The sequence below is a fragment of the Miniopterus natalensis genome, chromosome X (genome assembly GCF_054644295.1).
Source record: "Miniopterus natalensis isolate mMinNat1 chromosome X, mMinNat1.hap1, whole genome shotgun sequence".
Lineage (NCBI taxonomy): Eukaryota > Metazoa > Chordata > Mammalia > Chiroptera > Miniopteridae > Miniopterus > Miniopterus natalensis.
This window is the reverse complement of record NC_142103.1, coordinates 50558979-50575098: the sequence shown is the minus strand read 5'-3', so window position 1 is coordinate 50575098 and position 16120 is coordinate 50558979. Positions and strand designations below refer to the sequence as shown.

Sequence of the window (16120 nt, the reverse complement as noted above, 5' to 3'; positions counted from 1 at the left end):
GTACCTGTTGGGTTCCTGATGTTTTTCTTATTAATTTACATTATTTACTTATAAATTATAGCTAATTATAAAATTTACATTTTGTTTACTTCATATTTTTGAAGTGAAATCTCTTCTGATTTAAACTAATTAATATTCCTAAAGCTGTCTTGTGGGTAAATATTAAAGATTATGTCTTTATTATAGGTAAGACCTGGGCTTTTTCTTGCGTAGTATTGTTGACTTTTTTTTTCTTAATTTATAGGGCAAAACATCAGAGGCTCTTGCCAAGCTAATTTCACTACAAGCTACAGAAGCAACTATTGTAACTCTTGATTCTGATAATATCCTCTTGAGGTATTTATCTTCATTCTTCCCACTTTTCTTTTTAACTCCTTATGAAAATATCAAATATACACAGAAGTAGAGAGTAGAGTATAATGAATGCACATAATTTATCTCCTAGATTTAACAGTTATTCACATTTTGCCACATATTACTTCATCTATACATTCTATACATTCTATCTTTCTTACTCTTATTGCAGTAGTTCTTTTTTCTTTTTATTAAATTTATTGGGGTGACAGTGGTTAATATGGACATATAGGTTTCAGATGTGGGTTTCTATGTTACAAGATCTGTATATTGATCTGTGTGCCCACCACCCAAAGTCATATCTTCTCCCGTCACCATATATTAAGCCTCCCTTCATTCCCACCCCCTAACCCCCTCCCCTCTGGTAACCAGCTTTTTTGTTTGTGTCCACGAGTTTCAGTTTTATACCCCACATATGAGTGAAATCATATTAGCTTTTTCTGACTGACTTATTTCACTTAGCATAATATTCTCAGAGTCCATCCATGTTGTCGCAAATTACAGTATTTCATCTTTTCTTATGACTGAGTAGTATTCCATTGTGTATATGTATCCAGTCCTCTATTGCAGGACACTTTGATTGTTTCCATGTCTTGGCCACCATGAATAATGCTGCATTTAACATAGGGGTGAATATATCTTTGCAAATACATGTTTTCGAGTTTTTGGGGTATATGGTAGCTCTATTCTTAATTTTTTGAGGAATCACCAGACTGCTTTCCATAGTGGTTGTACCATCTACATTCCCACCAGCAGTGAATGAGGGTTCCCTTTTCTCCACAACCTCTCCAACACCTGTTATTGCTTGTCTTCTTAATAATAGATACTCTAACAGGTGTGAGGTGGTGTATCTGCCCATATACACGTGGTTTTATATCTGGGCTCTCTATTCTGTTCCACTGATCTGTGTGTCTGTTTCTGTGCCAGTACCAAGCTGTTTTGATTATTGTAGCTCTGTAGTATAATTTGAAGTCAGGTAGTGTGATACCTCCAGTTTCGTTTGTTTTTCTCAGGATTGCTTTGGCTATTTGGGGTCTTTTGTGGTTCTATACGAATCTGATGATTTCTCATTCTATTTCTTTTTAAAATGACATTGGTATTTTGATGGGGATTGCATTAAATTTGTATATTGTTTGGGGTAATATGGCCATTTTAACTATATTGATTCTCCCAATCCATGGACTCGGGGTATTTTTCCATTTTGTTGTGTCTTTTTCAGACTCTTTTAATAATGCTTTGTAGTTTTCAGTATATAAGTCTTTCATGTTCTTTGTTAAGCTTATTCCTAGGTATTTTATTCTTTTGGTTGCAATTGCTAAAGGAATTTTTTTTTCCATTTCTTTTTCTGAAGTTTTGTTGTTAGTATACAGGAAGGCAATGGATTTTTATACAGTGATTTTGTATCCTGCAACTTTACTGTCTTTATTGTTTCTAATAGTTTTTTTGTGGAGTCTTTAGGGTTTTCTAAATACAGGATCATGTCATCCGCAAAAAGTGACAGTTTTACTTCTTCCTTCCCAATTTGCATGCCTTTTATTTCTTTCTCTTGCCTTATTGCTCTGGCTAGGACTTCCAGAACTGTGTTGAATAAGAGTGGTGAGAGTGAGCATCTTTGTCTTGTTCCTGATCTTAGAGGAAAAAGCTTTCAGTTTTTCACCATTGAGTATGATATTAGCTGAGGGTTTATCATATATGGACTTTATTATGTTAAGATACTTCCTTTCTGTTCCTACTTTATTGAGTGTTTTAATCATAAATGAATGTTGTATCTTATCAAATGCTTTTTCTGCATCTATTGAGATCATATGATGTTTATTCTTTCTTTTGTTACTGTGGTGTATTAAATTGGTTTACGTATGTTGAACCATACTTGTGGCCCTGGAATGAGCCCCACTTCATTGTGATGTATTATTTTTCTGATGTACTGCTGTATTCGATTTGCTAGTATTTTAAGATTTTTGCACCTGTATTCCTCAGAGATACTGGTCTGTAGTTTTCTTTTTTTGTGTGTTTTCCTTTCCAGGTTTTGGTATCAGGGTTATATTGGCCTCATAAAATATGTTAGGAAGTATTACCTCTTCTTCATTTTTTTGGACGAGTTTGAGAAGGTTAAGTTTTAAATCTTCTTTGAATGTTTGGTACAATTCACTGGGAAAGCCATCTGGTTCTGGGAGGTTTTCGATGGTTGTTTCAATTTCCTCACTGCTGATCACTGTATTTTGATTTTTCAGTTCTTCGTGATTTAGTCTAGGAAGGTTATACATTTCTAGGAACTTATCCATTTCTTCTAGGTTGTTGAATTTGGTGTCGTATAGTCTTTCATAATATTCCAGAAAGATCTTTTGTATATCTGTGATGTGTGTGGTGACTTCTCTCTCATTTCTGATTTTGTTTATATGGGTCTTTTCCCTTTTTTCCTTAGTGAGTCTAGCCAGCGGTTTGTCCATTTTTATTAATCTTTTTTTAAAAAACAGCTCTTTTATTAATTTTTTGTATGGTCTTGTTCTGCATTTCATTCAATTCTGCTCTGAGTTTTATGATTTCCTTTCTTCTGCTGACTTTGGGTTTCTTTTGTTCTTCTTTTTCTAGTTCTTTAAGATGTGATGTTTGGTTGTTTACTTGGGATTTCTCATTTCCTGAGATAGCCCTGTAATGATATAAACTTCCCTGTTATTAGTGCTTTTGCTGCATCCCAGAAATTTTGATATGTTATACTGTTGTTCTCATTTGCGTCGCTATATCTTTTGATCTCATCTTTTATTTATTCTTTGACCCAGTCATTTTTTAGTACTATGTTATTTAATCTCCATGTATTTGTCAGTTTTTTTACTTCCTTTTTGCAGTTGATTTCTGATTTCAAGGCATCGTGTTCAGAGAATATGCTTGGTATAATTTCAGTCTTCTTGAACTTGATGCTATTTCTGTGACCCAACATATGGTCTATCCTTGAAAATGTTCCATGTGCCCTGGAGAAGAATGTATAATCTGATGTTCTGGGATGAAAGGCTCTCTCTAAATATCAATTATGTCCATTTGATCTAGCATTTCATTTAAGGCCAATATTTCTTTATTGATTTTCTGTTTGGTTGATCTGTCTAGAACTGTCAATGCAGTATTAAGGTCCCCAACTGTGATTGTGTTTTGATCTGTTTCTCCCTTTAGTGCTGTGAGTAGTTGCTTTATATATTTTGGTGCTCCCTGGTTGGGTGCATATATATTAAGAAGTGTTATGTGTTCTTGATTTAGTGTCCCCTTTATCATAAAGTGTCCATCTTGTCTCTTGTTATCTTTGTTGACTTGAATTCTATTTTGTCAGATATAAGTATGGCTACACCTGCTTTTCAGTGGATGTTATTTGCTTGGAGAATCATTTTCCACTCTTTTACTTTGAATCTACCTTTGTCTTTGCAGCTTAGATGTGTCTCTTGTAGGCAGCATAGGGTTGGGTTTTGTTTTTTGATCCGCTCTGCTACTCGGTGCCTCTTTATTGGTGAATTCAGACCATTTACATTTAGGGTAGTTCTTGATGTATGGGGATTACCTATAGCCATTTTATCTTTTGTTTTCTGGTAGCTCTGTGCCTTCATTGGTTCTTTTCCTTTGTACTTCTTTCTGTTGTTTTTGTTTGGTGGTGTTTCATACTTCTTTCCTCTGTGTCCTCTTTAAGCTATGTGTCCTGATTTGGGGATTTTTGTGTGTGGTTACGATTAGGTTTATAAAACATAAAGTTGCAAATATACAATAATTTTTTTTTTCTTTTGAGTTCATCTGATGTTTATCCTCCTTTGCCAGTTCAGATCTTTACTCCCTCCCCCTTAATTTTTTTGTTGTCACAAATTATCCCTGTTTGTGCTCTAAGTTTTTCGGTGATCTTACTCGTAGTGTTGTGACCTTATGTTCTTTTTCAGCTACCTCTTGAGTATTTCCTGCAATTGAGGTTTTCTGGTAATAAAGTCTTTCAGCTTCTATATGTCTGGGAACATCTTTATTTCTCCTTCATATTTAAAAGATAATTTTGCTGGATATGTTATTTGTGGCTGGTAATTTCTCTTTCAGATGTTTGAATATTTGGTTCCACTCTCTTCTGGCTTGTAGGGTTTCTGCTGAGAAGTCGAATGAAATTCTGATGGGTTTTCCTTTTTAGGTCACTTTTTCTTTTCCCAGGTTGCTTTGAGAATTTTTCTTTGTCATTAATTTTTGACAGTTTTAATACAATGTGCCTTGGAGAGGGCCTCTTTGGATTGAGGTAACTAGGTGTTCTGTTTACTTCTTGGATTTGAGGATCTAGTTCTTTCCATAGTTTTGGGAAGTTCTCATCCACTATTTGTTTGAATAGGCTCTCTGTTCCCTTCTCCCTCTCTTCTTCTTCCAGAATGCCTATAATTCTAATATTGCTTTTTTCTGATGGAGTCAGACAGTTCTTTTAGAGCTCTTTCATTTTTCTTTATGCTCAGGCCTCGCTCTCTTTCCTTCTCCGTCATTTATAGACTCCTATTCTTGATATCACTAATTATTTCTTCCATCTGGTTTACTCTGTTTTCAATGCTCGGTAGCTCATTCCTAATCTCCTTAATTGCATGCTTCATTTCCAGGGTTTCTAATTGGTTCTTTTTTAAAGTTTCAGTCTCTTTGGTAAAGTACTCGTTTTGTTCATTGATTTATTTTCTGAGTGCACTGAATTGCCTGTCTGTATTTTCTCGCATCTCATTGAGTATTTTCAGAACTGCAATCTTGTAATCTCTGTCATTTATATCGCTTATTTCCTTGTGTTCCAGCTTGCCTTTGAGGGATTTTTCATTTTCTTTCTGATTATTCTCGTTACCGTGGCTATTCATGTATTTTCTACTATCCTTTGTCTAGACGTAAATATCTCTTCTACAGCAGCATTCTCTGAAGAAGTCTTCCTACTGTTTTCCTGCAGATGGCGCTGAATCGCAAGATTTTTTACCTTTGTGATCTCCCAGCCTTGAGGCTTCCATTAGACAGTACAGCAGAGCTGCTTGGGGGTGGGATTTGTTTTGCCCTCACTTTAATGGCACCCTGACCTACTCTGTAGAGTCCCTCCCCAAGCACCAAACCCAAGGATCAGTCACACAGGGAATCAGTGGTTCCTCTGCAATAACTCTTTGTTTACAGATAAAATGTTCCTCGACCTGACACAGGGCAATGGGAGGTGAGTTTTGGGAGTCCAAGGGGTGGCAGGGCTTTGTGGTTCTGTTTCTTTTTTTAAAAAAAAATATATCTTTATTGATTTTAGAGAGAGGAAAGGAGGGGGAGAGAGAGAGATAGAAACATCAATGATGAGAGAGTCATTGATCGAGCCCGCAACACGGGCATGTGCCCTGACCAGGAATCAAACCCCGATCACCTGGATCCTAGGTCGATGCTCAACCGCTGAGCCATGCCCGGCCGGGCAGTGGTTGTGTTTCTTTGTCAGAATCACCGCCGCCTGACAGTGGATATCCGCACGGCAGAACCCCATGCTCTGCCAGGCATCTGCTGGCTCAGTCACTGTTCTGTCTGCTTGCCCTGTTGGACTGGCCTCCATAGCTCTCTGTTCCTCCCAGCTGAAGGAAGCACCTCCTGCCACTGGCTTTCTCACCTCTCCCAGCCAGGCCGCAACCTCTTGACTGCTATGCTGTGTCTGAGGACCATCCCAGCTTTTCTCCCTTCTTGTCTCCCTGCTTATTCCCGGTTGCCCACCTTTAGATGTTTCGGTGTGCAGATCTCTCAGGCGTGCCTCTATATTGAGTAGGGAATTCTTTGTTGAATTATTGTTGATTAACTTGTTGAAATTTCAAGGGGAGAGGCCAACGGGATCTCTCATGCTGCCATTCCTCTGATGTCACTCTCCTGCAGTATGTTTTAAAGTAAATTCCAATCATATCATTTTACTGCTAAATATTTCTGTAGTATCTCTAAAAAAGGACATACCTTATGTAACTGTAAGACCATATTGCATCTAAGAAAATGAACAAAAACTCCTTAATATCATCTACTATGCAGTCTATATACACAGTTCTCCTGTTCCATAATGTTTTAAGTTTCATTGTTTGAAATGGAATTCAAACAAGGTCCATGGGTCGTTATATTTGACTGCATGATTCTTTTAATCTAGAACCACTCATCCTTCTCTTTTAACCTCCTTCTTCCTCCCTTCTTCTCCCTCTTCATACAGTTGACTTGTTAAAGAAACATCCATCAGTTGTCCTGTATAATATCCCACAGTCTGGATTTATCTCTTTGTTTCCATGTGGTGTCATTTAACTTGTTTTATAACTCCTGTGTGTTACCTGTAAACTGGAAGTCAGAACTAAAGGCTTGATTAGATTTCATTCTTTTGTATTTCTTATTTATATACTCATAAAATTATTTAGACAAATTTATACAATAAATAAGTTGTTTAGTTAAATAGAATCCATTACATTATTTTACAAAGTTTTCATTTACTCACTCAATGACTTTAACAAATATTTAGAGTGCCTACTTTGTACCAGGTACTGAGCTGTTCCTCACCAGTTAACAGGACTGACATTGTCGTTCCTAGCTTAAGTGTTGGTCCTAGCTTCCATTTGTAACAATTACAGAGTCACAGCTTAATATGAACTGAAAAGCTTGTATGGAAAAATCAGTGTGAGAAGCATATTGTCATAATGCATTTTATTTTAACTCATATCCAGTGAAGAACAAGTGGATGTGGAACTTGTGCAGCGTGGAGACATCATTAAAGTAGTTCCAGGAGGCAAATTTCCGGTGGATGGTCGTGTTATTGAAGGACATTCTATGGTAGATGAGTCCCTCATCACAGGTATGTTCTTCCAGAGAGTCATGAAAGTGAAGTGAATCTAAAATGTTAATGAAAAATAGGCATGAAAGGTGAAAAGCTTTTTATAGAAATTGGAATGAGTATATAATAAGCAAAGAGAAAATGAGTTATTTTTAAGACTGTATTAAATCGCTCTGCTTGCTGTGGCTCAGTAGGTTGGAGAGTTGTCCTGTGCACTGAAAGGTTGCCAGTTCGATTCCATGTCAGGGCACATTCCCCAGTTGTGGGCTAGATCCCCAGTTGGATCGATGTTTCTCTCTTTCCTCTCCCTTCCTCTCCATCTGAAAAAATCAATAAACATTTTTTTAAAAAACTGTTAAATCAATTTCTGCAGATTTTATTTTGTGATTTTAGTTATGCTAAATGAAGGCTCTTTTCACTGAAAATTGTTAATTACTAGATCATAAAACCAAAGGAAATTGTCTCATTCTCCTGTAGAGCCCAGTAGACTTTGGCACATTTATGTTACCAAATTCCTATTTTGTCTACCTGTTCTATAGACTGTTCTACTCTGAGCAGGGATAGGACTCCAGGTTTTCCACATCAGCATCTGCTCTTAGAGAGCAGGACTCTAGTAGTTTTAGAGGTCTTAGATAACTAAGGCCAATCTGGAGCAGAACCAAAATAACACCTTTCTTACTTCAACCCTCAGGATAGTGCCAGAAGAAGCTCAGCTTATGGACCAGGTGGAAATAATTTAGGATTCTGTGTTTCTCAGTATGTGTGCTATTGCCAGTTTGGATGGGACAATTCTTAGTTCTGGGGGACTCTCTTGCCCATTGTAGTACATTTAGTATCCTTGACCCTGGTCCACTACATTGGAGTAGCAGCACCCCATGCCCTACCAGCAGTTATTACATACAAAAACTCCCTCCCACATTTCTAAATGCCCCTTGGGAATAGGCTGAGAACCAATGATCTAACTAGGGTAGAATTCCAAAAGGATCTTCCAACAAGAGCTGGCATATTAGGTTTTTCCAGGTTAAGATAGTATGCCTAGGTTTGACCCAGAAGGAAATAGAGAGGCCACCTTTCACTTGGGCATTTGTCCAGATTCTATTTCATGAAGTAAGAATCTCCTTTCTAGATATTTTCCCCCACTACAAGGCTTTTATTGCTAATTGAAAGTGGGAGTCACCTACAAACAGGTTGGACATTCTTGTTGTTCTTTTTTTAAATTTATCTTTATTGTTGAGAGTATTACAGATATCCCCCCCTTTTCTTAAAATATATTTTTATTCATTTTAGAGAGAGAGGAAGGGAGAGGGAGAGATAGAAATACCAATGATGAGAGAAAGTCATTGATTGGCTGCCTCCTGCATGACCCCCACTGGGAATCGAGCTCATAACCCAGGTATATGCCCTGACCGGGAATCAAACCACAATCTGCTGGATCATACATCAATGCTCAACTGCTGAGCCATGCAGGCTGGGCCAGATATCCCCTTTTGTTCCCCATTGATCCCCTCCACCCTGCACCCTCCCCTTCCCCGATCCAGCCCTTCACCACACTATTGTCTTTGTCCACGGGTTATGCATATATGCATATAAATTCTTAGGTTAATCTATCCCCACCCACTTCCCCTCCCCCACCTTTCCTCTGAGATTCATCAGTCTGTTCCATGCTTCTGTGTCTCTGGATCTATTTTGTTCATCAGTTTCTTTTGTTCGTTCAATTCCACATATGAGTGAGATCGTGTGATACTTGTCTTTCTCTCATTGCCTTGTTTGGCTTAGCATAATGCACCCCAGTTCCCTCCATGCTGTCTCAAAGGATAAGAGATCCTTTTGTACAGCTGCAAAGTATTCCTTAGTGTAAATGTCCCATAGCTTTTTTATCCACTCATCTCCTGATGGGTACTTGGACTGTTATGAAGTCCCTATGATCTAGTGTGTCATTTAGAGTTACTGTTTCCTTGTTGATTTTTTTGTCTGGAAGATCTCTCCAGTGATCTTAGTAGGGTGTTAAAGGCCCCTACTATGACTATATTGCTGTCAATCTCTCCCTTAAAGTCCTCCAGAAGTTTTTTTTATATATTTAGGTGCTTTTATATTGGGTGCATATATGTTTACCAGGATTATATCTTCTTGTTGGATTGATATCTTTAGTATTATGTAGTCACCTTTATTGTCTCCTGTTATGGCCTTCATTTCGAAGTCTATTCTGTCAGATATGAGTATTGCTACCCCAGCTTCTTTTCACTTCCATTTGCATGGAAAAAAATTTTCCATCCCTTAACTCTCATTCTATGTGAGTCTTTTGTTCTGAGGTGGGTCTCTTGTAGAAAGTATATATTTGGGCCATGTTTTCTTATCCATTCAGCTACCCTCTGTCTTTTAAATGGAGCATTTAATCCAGTTACATTTAAGGTTATTATTGATAGGTGCTTATTTGTTGCCATTTTAATTACTATTTTAAAAATATGTCTGTTGACTTCAGAGAGAGGAAGGGAGAGGGAGACAGAGATAGAAACATCAATGATGACTGAGTCATTGATCAGCTGCCTCCTGCATGCCCCCTACTGGCGATCGAGCCCGCAACCCAGGCATGTGCCCTGACTTGGAATCCAGCCCCAATCTCCTGGATCATACGTTGATGCTGAACCACTGAACCACACCAGCTGGGCGCCATTTTAATTTTTCATGCCTACGTTTTTCTCTATATATATTTCTTATTACAGCAGACCCTTTAATGTTTCTTGCAGTGCTGCTTTGGTGGTGATAAACTCTTTTAACCTTTTTTTGTCTGGGTAGCTCTTTATTTCACCATCTATTTGAATGATAGCCTTGCTGGATAGAGTAGTCTTGGTTTCAGATCCTTGCTTTTCATTGACTTTAATATTTTATGCCATTCCCTTCTGGCCTGTAGAGTTTCTGATGAGAAGTCAGCTGACAGCCTTATGGGAGCTCTTTTGTAGGTAACGAATTGCTTTTCTCTTGCTGCCTTTAAGATTCTCCCTTTGTCTTGAATTTTTGGCATTTCAATTATGATGTGTCTAGGCATAGGCCTATTTGGGTTCTTCTTACTTGGTACTCTCTGTGCCTCCTGAACTTGTGTGACTTTTTCCTTGACTAGGCTAGGGAAGTTTTCTGTCATTATTTCGTCAAACAGGTTCTCTGTCCCTTGCTCACTTTCTTCTCTTTCTGGCATTGCTATGATACAAGTATTGTTGTATTTCATGTTGTCCCACAACTCCCGTAAACTGTCCTGTTTTTTAATTGTTTTTTCTTTTTGGTGCTCTGATTGAATGATTTTTTTCTACCCTGTGTTCTAGTTCACTGTTCTGATCCTCATCCTCCTCTAATCTGCTGTTTATTCCTTCCAGTGTATTCTTTATTTCTCCCATGTCATTCTTAATTTCCTTCATAGTTTCCATTTCTTTTCTCATGCTGTTGAGCATCCTTACAATCATTATTCTGAACTCTGTATCTGATAGAGTACTTTTCTCCATTTCATTTATCTCTTCTTCTAGAGAATTCTCTTGTTCTTTCATTTGGGGCTTGTTTTTTGTCTCCCCATTTTGGCTACCTGTTTGGATTTGTTTCTATGTATTAGGTAGATCTACTATGACTCTCAGTCTTTTGGATGGTCTCTGGTGCTGGTCAATGTCAGACACTGGTTTTGACTGGCCTTGAGTTCCTGTTTGGAGCTATCAGTGATCCACAGCTTATAGCTTCCTCTTCTGGGGCTGGGTACATTTGGAAAGGGCCAAGATGCACACGAAGGTCTGCTTTTCCAAGCTCCAGGTCCAGAAGTAGATCAGGCAAAGACTCAAAGCACCCAGTGATCCACCTTTGTCTTTAGACTAACTGTGATTCTCAGTCTCTTAATGAGCCTCAGGCTGTAGACTACAGCATAGCATAAATCCCACAGGATGGGGCAAGAGGTTTTCAAAGGGTGGGGCAATTGCTTCCCACCTCCAGGCAAAAGCTCCCTGGATGGTAAAGGTCTGCCTCAAAAATATGTCCTCTCCAGTATTGGGGAATGACTCAGCACAGGAATCCAGACAGGTGCCCTCTGAGCTCTGTCCCCAGAGCCAGCAATCCTGGATTCTCACACAGCTCTAGGTCACTCTACCCTCCCTCTGCCAAAGCACAAGTTGAGTGGCTGTACATGAAATGTTTTGTTCACCCTTTAAGCAGGTGCCTGCATTTCCAGCCATCTCTCCCTGGCATACAGAAACACTGCTACTTTTCACAGCCAGATGTTATGTTGGTTGCTTTCTCAGATCTGGTGCTCTGGTTTGGAGAGCCCAGCTTGGGGTTTAGACCCCAGAGTTCTCAGTGGCAACCACCCACAGCTGACATATCCCTCCAGAACTTCAGCTGCTGCTTGTGGGAGCCCATCCAGTTGATTATTCAGGGTGGTTTTTCTATATTTTAGTTGTAATTCCAGTTTGGTCCTGGGAGAGTGTCTGTGTAGCTTCCACTTAATCTGCCGCCATCTTGGAATCTCTAGATATTTTTTTGACAATTAACAAGTAATGGTATGTTTCAAGATAGTGCTTATTTATGGTCTCTAAATATATCTTTACTCCTTATACAGGGGAGGCAATGCCTGTGGCTAAGAAATATGGCAGCACAGTGATTGCTGGGTCCATTAACCAGAATGGGTCACTACTCATCCGTGCAACCCATGTTGGAGCAGACACAACCCTTTCTCAAATTGTCAAACTTGTGGAAGAGGCACAAACATCAAAGGTAACTTAACTCCCTAGAAGAAACAAAGTATTTTCTTTAAAGCCTACTTAGTATAAATCTTTATTTAGTTTTCATATTTTCCTTCTATTAATTCTAACTGCATTAATATAGTTTATTAAAATAGCTCTGTTTGTGCTCTATTCATTATAAAAAGGAGACTTTGATTTATGTATTATTATTATTTAATTCTAGGCTCCTATCCAGCAATTTGCAGACAAACTCAGTGGCTACTTTGTTCCTTTTATTGTTATTATTTCCATTGTTACCCTCTTGGTTTGGATTATAATTGGATTTCTGAATTTCCAAGTTGTGAAAACCTACTTTCCTGTAAGTATGACATATAGCAATTCTTTACTATATGTAAAGCAGTTTGTGAATTTTTTGTGTAAGTAATTAATTGGAAAATAACCTTAATAATTACTAGTATCTTTAAGGGACTAGAGTGGGAGGGTGATATGAATAACATTTGCATTTCTATAAATATAAAAGATTTCCTTTTAGAAAGATTTTTTTCACTGTGACATGTGATTTTCCCAAAGCAGGTATTGAACTTTTACATTATATACCTAGTCTTATTTCCAGCATGATTGTGCTTTTACAAAGGACTATAGATATATTGAGGAAAACTTCGGGATTTCAGCTCTGGTCAGCTTAATTTCCCTATGAGCTTCATTTTCCTCATCTATAATGTGAGATTTTAATAATCTCATCCTGCATAACTTGTTGTGAAAGTTAAATAAGATAATATATTAGAAACACTTAGTAATTTATTAAATGCTTTATAAATATAAGATAATATTAGGCCCTGGCCAGTGTGGCTCAGTTGGTTGGGTGTCATCCTATACACTGAAAGATCACAGGTTCAATTCTCAGTTAGGGCACATACCCAGGTTGCATGTTAGATCCCTGTTCAGGGTGCATATGGGAGGCAACTGATCAATGTTTCTCTCTCTCCCTTCCTCTCTCTAAAATCAACTTTTAAAAATATTTTTAAAAAGATAATATTAATGCCTGCTTTTCTCTAGTTCTATGATAGTCTCTAAACTATGGTGTCAAAGTGGTAAAGTAGACCTGGACTGTGCCTCATTTTAGAGATATAATCTTTAAGTCACTTAACTTCACTTAGCTTCAGTTTTGTCATCTGTAATATAATGATAATAATACCTAAATTGCAGGATTGAAATTAGTGTAGGTGAAAACATGCATATATGACATATATGAAAACATAGGCTTAGATGTTTATGAAAGTCCCTTCCAACTCTGTTACTGTATAGATATACAATTCTTAGATGCATACTTAAAGTATTTGGGAACTTAGTAAGAAACTAGCACTATAAAACAATTACTACTAAAAAAGTCTGTTGTATTTCTTTATTTTAAAAAATACTGTTCTATACAGTGTTTTATGCTATTTGCCCCTTCAATTAAAGAACAAGTAGAATCATAACAACTGTGTATCTATTCCATAGTATGGTCATTAGTATAATATAAAAAAATTCTTTAAATGATTCATATTGGTTAAGTAAATATTGAACAAGAGAATTCCTAGGAGGTATTTTGGAATGTGTATCATGAGTTCAGGGGATCTTAGGAGATTTTCCCTAGTATAGTCAATCATATTTACCCACACAAGCAAATCAAATATTGATTGTCATTAAGAGTTATACTGCCCTGAGCAGTGGTTAGAGCATCAGCCCATACACCAAAAGGTGGTGGGTTTGATTCCTGGTCAAGGGCATGTATCTGGGTTGCAGGTTCAATTTCTGACCCCTGGTGGGGGCACGTGCAGGAGGCAACCAATCGATGTCTCTCTCTCACATCACTGTTTCTCTCTCTGTCTCTCCCCCTCTTCTACTCTCTCTCTAAAAAAGAAAAAAAAAATCAATGGAAAAAATATCCTCAGGTGCAGATTAACAAAATAAACAAATAAATTAAATAAGTTAATTAATAGCCCTGGCTGGTGGGGCTCAGTTGGTTGAGTGTCATCCTGTGCACCAAAAGGTCCCCAAGTTCGATTCCTGGTCAGGACACTTGCCAGGGTTGCAGGCTCAGTCCCCAGTAGGGGGTGTGCAGGAGGCAGCCAACTGATGTTTCTCTCTCTCCCTCTCCTTTCTTCTCTCTCTAAAATCAATAAAAACATACTTTTTTAAAAAAGAAATAAACTATTTTTTTAAAAAAGAGCTATACTACCAGGTATACTCAGTTGACATTGTTCCAACCAAAAGAATTTTATTGAAATGTGATTAAGCTTCCTTTGCATGCTGGGTGATTTTTTTTCAGTCTTCAGAGAAGAGTGTGAAAGGTAGGTCTCAGTATATAGAGATTCAGAATTCCTTTTGTTTAGGATCAAATTTGTTGAGAATTAGGTCCCATGTTTGCAGCTATTTTTGAAAGTCCCTAATAAAAATACTCTCAATATGGGGCAAAAAAAAAAAAAAGCTGACTTTTATGTTTCTTATATTCACTCCATAGTTTATAACTGAATTACTAAAATTGAAATCTTGATTTGGGAACTGTGACTTGTTTACCAGCTATGTCACAATTTCTTTTATTCATAAAACTTTTTAAAAAGTATTTTCTTACTAGTAACTAAAACATATAAGCTGGTAGCTAAGTAGGGTTATGTGTGACTTCAAAATTGAGGTTTTATTTAAATTGGGTTAAACTTTATGTCTTTGTTTTGTATAGCTCTAAATCAATAACCAAAATTCATGCCTTTCTTCTAAAGGGCTACAGCAGAAGTATCTCCCAAACAGAAACGATAATACGCTTTGCTTTCCAAGCCTCTATCACAGTTCTGTGCATTGCATGTCCCTGTTCACTGGGTCTGGCGACTCCAACTGCTGTGATGGTGGGTACAGGAGTAGGCGCTCAAAATGGCATACTAATCAAAGGTGGCGAGCCATTGGAGATGGCTCATAAGGTAAGATAGTTCCCAGAACTAAGAATTGTCCCATCCAGACCTGGAGAATATTATGCTAAGTGAAATAAGTCAGGCAGTGAAAGACAAATGTCACATGATCTCGCTTTTATGTGGAATCTAAAGAACTTAATAAACTGATAAACAGAATAGATTCAATGACATGGAAGCATAGATGAGACTGACGAATGTCAGAGGGAGGGAGGAGGGCAGTGGGTGGAGGGGGAGAGAGTAACCAAAGAATTTATATGCATATATGCACAACCCAAGGACACGGACAATGGTGGGGAGAGGGACTGGGGAGGGGGAAGGGGTCATTGGGGAGAAAAAGGGACATCTGTACTATTTTAAACAAACAAACAAAAAAATAGAAGTAAAGGCCAGAGACAAAAAAAAAGAAGAAAAAAAATTGTCCCATCCAAACTGGCAATAGCACACCTACTGAGAAACACAGAGTCCTAAATTATTTCCACCTGGTCCATAAGCCGAGCTGCTTCTGGCACTATCCTGAGGGTCAAGGTAGGAAAGGTGTTATTTTGGTTCTGCTCCAGATTGGCCTTAGTTATCTAAGACCTTTAAAACTACTAGAGTCCTGCTCTCTAAGAGCAGATGCTGAAAATCTGGAGTCCTATCCCTGCTCAGGCTAGAAAAGTCTTTAGGGCAGGAAGAGAGAGGAGGTGTTTGCCCAGGTCTTTCAGGCTTCTAACCTATTTGTGTGTCTCCATGTTTGTGTTCACCATGAGATAGCACTTGTGGTTACATTGCAGTTTCTTTGCCTTTCTGCCACCACATGACAGTTTGCAACTGTGACTTGAGGAATATAATCCTGTCCCTGGTCTCTCTCATATTACAATTTTCATAACAATCTCAATCAAGGCTACTTCAACTAAAACCATGTTCCTTCTAGTGTGTTCTTAGTATGAGGATATGAACTATACAGAGATGCATGCATGTACTAAACACAGAACACAGTTTAGAACAGATTTGGAACCTCATCTAGTGAATACAGACTTTTAGTTTTTATAGTATTTTTTTTAATTTTGATATAATTTTAAAGAAAAATTGCAAGCATGATACAAAGAACTTCTATATACCCTTTACTGCAGATACCAGCCTTTCCTAAGAAGAAGGATATTTTCTTACATAATCACAGTACAAAGTTCAAATTCAAGAAACTAATATTAATATAGTACTATTATCTAATCTATAGTCCATGTTCCAGTTTCCTCATACCATAATATCCTTTATAGCTATTTTTTCTCTTGTTGGGAATTATGCTTTCTATTTAGTTGTTATATCTTTTCATCTCGGTTCCTCAA

At 37.7% G+C, this 16120-nt stretch overlaps 1 protein-coding gene across 2 annotated transcripts in view; it reads left to right on the top strand.

Annotated features, from left to right (window-relative positions):
- Positions 1–16120, top strand: part of ATP7A (ATPase copper transporting alpha) — a 139556-nt gene that overhangs the window by 100658 nt on the left and 22778 nt on the right. For both annotated transcript variants that reach the window (XM_016207263.2, XM_087829450.1), the window contains 5 exons: positions 245–336; positions 7035–7162; positions 11727–11881; positions 12074–12208; positions 14610–14804. In XM_016207263.2, coding sequence (XP_016062749.2) covers positions 245–336; positions 7035–7162; positions 11727–11881; positions 12074–12208; positions 14610–14804 — 705 coding nt within the window. The remainder of the gene's footprint in view (positions 1–244; positions 337–7034; positions 7163–11726; positions 11882–12073; positions 12209–14609; positions 14805–16120) is intronic.